General features: G+C 52.8%; 1 protein-coding gene across 1 annotated transcript; it reads right to left on the reverse strand.

Annotated features, from left to right (window-relative positions):
* Positions 1-3,181: 3,181 nt before the first annotated feature.
* STEEP1 (STING1 ER exit protein 1) lies at positions 3,182-7,449 on the reverse strand. Its single transcript, XM_071569589.1, has 7 exons — positions 6,911-7,449; positions 6,434-6,551; positions 6,286-6,327; positions 6,039-6,177; positions 5,430-5,519; positions 5,196-5,288; positions 3,182-4,423 (listed from the first exon to the last, which is right to left on the reverse strand). The coding sequence occupies exons 1-7, from the start codon at positions 7,032-7,034 to the stop codon at positions 4,361-4,363; spliced, it is 669 nt and encodes a 222-aa protein (XP_071425690.1). The 5' UTR covers positions 7,035-7,449; the 3' UTR covers positions 3,182-4,360.
* Between the last annotated feature and the right edge of the window lie 703 nt (positions 7,450-8,152).

The raw sequence follows: 8,152 nt of genomic DNA on the forward strand, positions 1-8,152 counted from the left end.
GCTGAGCAGAGACAGCTTCTGTGCCAGCTATGCTTGCCAGGCAGGGAGCAGCATCCCCAGGCTCATCCCTTACCCCTGGAAGTGAAGCTTCCAAATTCCAGAGGAAGGGAAAATTTCCTTCATGCTGCCAGGGCAACTTGGAGAAAACGCTGCAAGACTGAGCAATGTGAGTGGCCTGGCATTCTCGAAGATATCTCTGTGTGTCCATGAGCCACCCAGTGAAACTGCCTGCTTTTTGCCTGAGGATCTGGAGGGGTGAGGGGATGCTCTCCTGGTCTTCTGCCCTTCTGATCAGCAAGTTTCCTCACTTCCCTAATGCCTTTGCTCCTTTCTGGCTGCCCAGGCCTGCTTAAAGCAGTTGATCTCAATCACTGAAACTAATCTCAACTACTGCCCAAGGCAGCTAAACAAGACCTTGTATTGCAAAGGGTGAGACTTGTTTTTCCTGCTGAAATCTAAGGAGGGCAGCCAGGCATGAGAGCGCAGCACGGTCCTGCCACAGGTGTCCACCCTGTAAATGGGCACGTCCATTCCTGATGGGAAGACAGTTTTGTGCCACTCATTTGAGCCAACAGCCCTTGTTGATGTTTCTCAGCTGGCCCTGGGCTGCTGCAGTGTGAGATCCCTCACTGCCTGCTGTGGAAACAAAGCTGGCTGCAAGTTGCCCCGTGAGATGTGGAGCAATGCCACAAGCGGTGGGCAGTGCTGGGGATCCAGGCAGCAGCCTGGCAGGGGACTCTGCCATGGGGCAACTTTACCAGAGAGCCCAATCCTGCTGTACAATTGCAGCTAATTATTAAGGGCACTCAGCCCTTACTGCCTCCTGCTGCTAAGCTCTCCTGGATTTCAAGGGCTTTTCCAAGATGCTGCAGGTTGCTCAGCGTGGGGCGACCTTCCTGTCCTTTCCTCCGCAGGGGATGCATGGCTGGGCCGTTAGCACAAGGAGGTAAGTGCATCCTTCCTTTCTGCATACAGTGGGTGATCAAGGTGCTGAGCCAGGCTGTTGTGTCAGGCTGCAAAAGAGCTGAGCTGGGGGACCCCTGAGTCCTTAGACCTACAGCATTGTGTACTGGGCTTGGGGTGCAGGGCTGACACTAAGTGAAATGGGTTGTAGCTGCTCTCACTAGTCACTGCCCTGGGAACTAGGGAAACAAGTGCGTGTTTCACAGCTCTTTTTAGGTCTGGCATGTGGACATGCAGCGTAGAGCCCACAATGGGTTTTCCCTGCACTCTGCTGCCAGAGAGCACAGGCTGGCAGCCCTTCTGGCATTGGGCCCCCTGGGCTTTGACTTCCCCCTCTTTGCAGTTCCCTGAAAACAGCTTCATCTGGGGAGTCAGGTTGGGAGGGTTCAGCTGCTACTGTTGCCTGTCACAAGAGCACACACAGGGATTAAAGGCTTTCTTCTTGTGGGGAAACTGAGGCACGGAAAAGGGACTGGAGCCATCCAGGGGAAAGGCAAAACCTGAGGGCAGTCCTTCCAGCACAGCATTTTGTCCACCAGGGCTGTACTGCCCGAGGACAGCATGGACAGGGTGAAATTTCCTTTTAGTTGTGATTCTGAGGGAGGGTCGAACATCTCATACACCATGGGAGCCACGTCCTGGTATATCAGCCCCTTTTGCTGACAAGGACAGGTGGGCAAATGCCTGTAATGCCCCTTTTGTCATGGCCCCTTGCCCAGCAGCCATAAATCCCAGGCTTAGGAGGTGTTGACACAGCATAGCCAAGCATGGGATCACGTGAAACACTTGTCAGTGGCTGGGGCAGGTGGCGAGTGGTGCTGGATGGTTGAAAAGGCTCGGTGTGAACTGGCCCACCCCAGCTGGGCTGGCTGTGGTGCCCAGTGTGTGCTGAGTCTTGCAGTGCAGAGCATCGCACCCCAACGATTTAACTTGTAAAAGACCAGCTTAGTGCCAGCTCATCCACTCCACTGTCCCCTTTAGCAGTCATTAGGTCAGCCTGGGCTGTGTCTCTGGACTTTGGATGCAGCCAGGAGTGGATGCAGCCAGGAGTGCCCCTGCCTCCATGTCCTTGTCACCATGGGCAGGCAATTGCTTCAGCATCTCCCATGTGCTGCCTGCATGACTCTGGCAGCTGGTGCAGAGGGACAGGGCAAGAGGCAATGCTTTGGTTCATACAGGGTAAAATCAGTTTTTCCCAGTAGGGTTGGTGTGTTGAAACCAGCTGTGGGATTGATCCTGCCACTGCCCAGCCATGCAGGGTGGCCCCGTCAGCTGCCCCAAGCACACGCAGGGGTCGGGCTGTGGGGCGGGAGCTAAGCCGGAATGCCTGCACGGACACAGCCCAATTCTGCAGTCATACTGAGCTGCCGGGGAGATAGTGGTTTGGGAACTGGAGCTGCCAAGACCATCCAAAATCCAGAAGACAGGAATGCCTGTGCTGTACCTCAAGGCTCCAGGTGCACAGCTGAGGAAGTTGATGGCACTTGGTAACAGCTACTTTGGACAACTTGTGCTGAACTGGGTACTCACCAGGTTTTCTTTGTGCCTCACCAAACTGCACAGACAGTCCTAACCCTGCCTGGCAGTCCCTTCACAGCCCACCCTCAACTGAAGCCTTTTGTTACTCCCAGCCTTAACCCTGACTGTATCACACTATCCCCAAGTCAGCTTTTGTGCTGGTGTCACTTGAAGCAGAACTGCACTTCATCCTTGGACAACCAGAGACTCAGAGTCTGCATCCCAGCAGACCTCGTGTGGTTCAAAACCTATTTTGAGGTGTCAAAGTCTTTGATGCCTGCCTGGGGAAAAACTTCCGAATTTTTATAGAGACTGACCTGTGGTTAACTCGGGGCTTGGATCGCTCCCAGAGGAGCCCTGATGCCCTCGCCTGGCTGGACTGTGTTACCACACTGGGGAAAGGGGTTTGTGTACCAGAGTTGTATTCACACACGCCTCCTGCCCTTCCCAAGTATGGCACACCACCTTGTAATTGTTTAACTGAAGAGCTTCTGGAAATAGGCTGATAAACAGCTGATAAGCAGGGAGCAAGATCAGCATTGTGAGTTAACCTGAACACCTGATTACCCAGCCTGGCATTAAATTGTCACAGGACCTATGGACACATCCCAGCCTGCCAACTCTGGGGCAGAGTTCACTCCCTCCTTTATGCCTTGTTTTCCCAACATAAGAAAGAATAGATCCTTAAGGCAAGCATAGCTGACTTTTCCCAGTCAGGGTTATAAAGTCAGATGGAAAATCTTTATTGATTATAGGAAGTTTTCCATAAAAATTGTGGGAGATGAAGCATCTTGTTCACTGCTCACATTATTTTATACTTGGTAGTGTAAGAACACCCTAGGAAACATATTTTAGTTCAAAACAGTAACATGGTATTTAATCCCAAGTAGAGCAACAAACACAAGGGCGATAGAACACAGCTATTGCATCACACAAGAGACACAAAATATTATTTGCCAAATTAGGTACTTTAAAAACTGGTGTGTAATGTTGTCTTTATCCAAGTCCTTAGTGGTCAGAACATTCAAAACATTTTTTCTTTCACATTTGACAACTCCAAATACTGTTTTGTAGAATGAGTAGGGTTAGTTCAGACATGCAGTGGGTATTCCACTTTAAATGATCACCAACAGTATCAGTAGTTTCCAATTATATATATTATAGCTTACTAGTGGGAGGTTTTGTTTTCATTAATTTAAAACAGGGTTGGATTTCATGTTCTTGTATGGGGCAGTATGTGTTGGGACAGTATAATTCTGTACAGCTGCAGCCTTCCACTGTTCCACAGGAGCCAAGGCTGGAGTGTTACAGCCTGTGCTGGCTGCATCTGACAGGTCAGGGTGAGTAGCAGAATGATGCCCAAGCCTTGCATCCCAGTCATTCCAGACTGTGTTGGAATGGTATGTCCCTCAGGCTGCTGCACGTTTTGGACCCATTCATACAAATATACAAATAACAAAATTAGTAACAGGCACAGAGCTTACTTTTGTAAAGATTTCTTTGTTGTACAGTTGGCCTGTTGTTCTAATACATTCAAGGAAATCTTACACATTTGAAAACTACCAAAATAAAAAGACAGGTATCCAAAGGTGAACTCGGGAAGGCACCCAGCAAAGATTTTCCTGAAAGTAAATATTCTGCCTGAAACAGCTTTCTCCTGACACTGGGTCTGTAGAGAACTGCAGTTTCAGCAAAGTCTTCTGTGCCACTGGAGTTACTAAAATTGGTACCAGAGTACCCTGACAGAGAGGTTCTCACCCTCCAAGCTGGCTGCAGCACAATGCAACCCTTGAACACTGTCTGTTACTCCTGATTTGTTGACAGATCTGTGATAGCTCCTGGTAACCTCCTGTCTCCAAATACCCAGATGTGCAGCATTTCATTTGAACTGGTTATCAATCAGGGTTCCCTTCATCTTGGCTTTCTTGGCTTCCAACTCAGCCTGAATAAATGAAAATTAAGACAGAATGAAATGTCTGGATACATTTCCCTTCAGTGCTCCAATGAGGTTTTCTTTTCTTGTCTGACCACTGTAAACTTTCCAGCTCCCAAACTGGGAGCAAGAGTAGCTCAAGTGCTCTGCGGAATCCCTCCTCCTCTGACATAAAAACAAAGACCACCTTTTTAATCATAAAAAGTCTAAAACTAACTGCCCAGGGGACAATTTCATACTTTCTGTCCTCAGATGAAAGCTGCACATTTCCTCCCCATCCCATTTACTATGCTCCTGTCACAGCAGGTAAGATCAGCTGTGATGTTCTTGCCATTATTCTCCGAGTGCCCTTTGCAGTAGCAGCTGAGCTGCAGGTCCTCCACAAGAGCCTTGGCTTGCCCTGAGGCCTCATGGCAACCACCTGCTCTGTCAAGCAGGCATGAGAGCACAGCATTAGGAGTGTTCTGGCTGGCAAAGCCATGGCCTGATCTCCCCTTCCCTTGATCCTTGTCCAAAACGGTCATGGAAAGCCTCCCTGACAGGACTCTGCTGGCTGCTCTCATTAGCTGTACTGGTAATTGAGTATGATTTTAAGTTCAGGAAGACTAGAAGGACATCTCTACAAAACCTGTGGAGGATAAAAATCATGCTCACAAAGCTGCACGTTACCTGTGACTGTACCAGGACCTCTCTATACTTGCAGTCTGATCTGCAAGATGGTTTTTGTGTACAAAACCAGCAGATCTCAGGCTTCGTGTTGAACAGCAAAGAAAACACTCACCAGCTCCTGTAGCCTTTTCTTGCTCATGCCTTTGCGTTCCAGCTGTTTCTCAATCACTTTTGCATTCTGTGCATAGGAGTCTGCAATCTCCCTCTGAAACACACACATGGCACTTTGCAAACCCCAGAGTAACAACACCTCATTCAGGTGGTGACACCAGAGCTGGCCCTGCCCCGCGTCCCAGACAGCTGCCCAGCTCAGATGTGGGTGCCACCAAGGGCACATGGAACTCACCGCTTCGATCTCTTCCTCCTCTTCATCAATTGTGGACACCGTGACAGAACTGAACTTGCCCATGTCTTTTGTCCGTTTGGTCATCATCACCTGGGTGAAAAACAGCATGTTTTGTTAAACCATGGCAAGAGTTGTGCCACCAGGGATTGCTTCCCCCTTCTGAAGCTTTTAAGGCTTCTTAAGTCATCAAGATTACCTGGGATCTGTGGGTGGCAAAGGAAAATTATGCCCAGCGAGTTCTGGGCTTAAAGGTATCATTCATTACCAGAAGGAAACTCACTGATATATAATAGATGAGCCAGATTTTGAAAATCACTGTGCAGGCTACCAACCTGACCTACTTACAAATAGAAACTTTCTGGTAACTGAGCCTAAAAATCAGGCAGTCTAGATTTTCAAGTTTATTTTGATTTCCTTTAGTGCTAGCACTGCAAGCTGCAGTGACTTCTGTAAGGAAAACTTAAGGGAGACATGGAGAAGACACTAAACTGAATTATTGTTCAGAGGTCCTTTTTATTTTCTCCCCTCTGCCCCCACCATTAAGTTATTTTACACACAACACCCTTTGAAAAACACAGCTAGCCTTTTTAATTCACTAAAGCTGATTACCTTTTTGGGAGGTTCTTGTTTCTGAGTATATATATTTGTTTTCCCAAAACCCTGGCCGAATTTGACCACAGCACCATCAACAATGAATGTCACGGGAGCATTTTTCTGCTGGTGTTGATAAAACAGCAGCAGTCCACACCTGGAAACAGAGACACAGAGCTGAGAGGAAACCCAGATTCTGGCTTCCGATGGTTTCATCATTAAAAGATTCTAAAAGTCACCAAAAAGACTAAAAAAGGTCACTTACTTGCCACACTTCTTCCTGAACTGCCGCTCTATGCCTTCGGGTCTGGGGGAGAGAGGAAGAGCCTGAGCAAGGTGGGCAGAACGCGGGTTTCGGTGTTTGTGGGCCGGGCGGGGAGGGCAGCCCCGGGTAGGGGCTCTGGGGGTCCCACCTGCGCAGGAACACGCTCTCCTCCTCCTCGGTGTTGCAGAACTTGTGGGCGTGCTTGGCCGCGTCCATCACCCGGGCGCGGTCCCGCGGCCGCATCGGCAGCTTCTCCAGCTGGCAGTCTGCGGGGAGCGGCGGGGCCGGGCGCGCACCCGGAACCCAAACCCGCACTCAGACCCGCGCCCACCCCCGCACACGGCATTCGCACCCCGAACCCGCACCCCACCCCCGCACACGGCACTCGCACCCCGAACCCGCACCCCAAACCCGCACACGGCACTCGCACCCCGAACCCGCACCCCACCCCCGCACACGGCACTCGCACCCCGAACCCGCACCCCAAACCCACACACGGCACTCGCACCCCAAACCCGCACACGGCACTCGCACCCCGAACCCGCAGCCAACCCCAGCACCCGCTGCCTTCCCGGGCCCGCGGCCTGGTCCCCTCGGCCTGCCCCTGCCCCTGTCCCCGGCTCACCTAGCACCAGCACCATCTGCCCGCACAGACAGTAATACACGTGCAGCGGCTTCTCCCCATCGTCGTACTCCTCGCGGTCGCGGGTGTCGGAGCACACGACAGAGCGCGACACTACCTTGGGCATGGCGGCGGCAGCGCCTGGGCCTGCCCGCCCAGCCCGGCCCCGCCCGAGGGGAGGCCCCGCCGACACCCCCGGGCCTCGGCAACACCCCCGAGCTCCGGCAACACCCCCGGGGCTCAGGGAACACCCCCGGGCTTAAGGAACACCCCCGGGTCGGGGATCACTCGCAGCCCGTCCCTGGGGCCGGCCCCGGGCAGGGCTCCCCGCACGGGTCGCACGGGGCGGTGGCGGCAGGAGAGGCCGTGAGGAGCGGGCGGTGACACCCACAGATAACCAGCCGCGTTGCTGTTGCTGTTTTCTGTCAGCGGCTCAGCTCCCCTGTCCCGTTCCGTGAAGTTTCACGGCAGGATAAGCTCGGAAAACAGGACCCAGCCAGGGCCAGGCCACAGCAGGAGAGGTGCTTTACTTCCAAAGCCTGCTAAAGAAAGGAAGCAAAGAGATTGTTTTCTCTCGGAAAATGCTTTCTGGGCAAGAGGAAAGTGCAGTGTAGCAGCTTGCCCTGGTTTGGGCTGGCACGGAGTTCATTTTCCACAGAGTACCCGGTATGGGGCTGTGTTTGGATTTGTGCTGGAAACAGTGTTGATAATTCAGGGATAGTTTTGTCACTGCTCGGCAGAGTTTACCCAGAGCCAGCGGCTTTCCTGCTCCTCATCCCACCGGCGAGGGCTGGGGGGCACAGGGAGCTGGGAGGGGACACGCTGGGACAGCTGATCCCAACTGGCCCCGGGGACACCCCAGTCCATGCGGCGTCCTGCTCAGCGACACAGCGGGGGGAGAAGGAGGAAGGGAGCGGGTTCGGAGGGATGGTGCTTGTCCTCCCAGGTGCCCGCTCTGTGCCGGAGCGCTGCTGTCGGGGGTGCTGCTCTCAGGGGATGCTGTCGGGGGTGCTGCTCTCAGGGGTGCTGCTCTCAGGGGATGCTGTCGGGGGTGCTGCTCTCAGGGGATGCTGTCGGGGGTGCTGCTCTCAGGGGATGCTGTCGGGGGTGCTGCTCTCAGGGGTGCTGCTCTCAGGGGTGCTGCTCTCAGGGGATGCTCTCAGGGGAGCTGCTCTCAGGGGAGCTGCTCTCAGGGGAGCTGCTCTCAGGGGATGCTGTCGGGGGTGCTGCTCTCAGGGGTGCTGC

Source organism: Pithys albifrons, chromosome 14, assembly GCF_047495875.1.
Source record: "Pithys albifrons albifrons isolate INPA30051 chromosome 14, PitAlb_v1, whole genome shotgun sequence".
In the NCBI taxonomy this organism is placed as follows: Eukaryota; Metazoa; Chordata; class Aves; order Passeriformes; family Thamnophilidae; genus Pithys; species Pithys albifrons.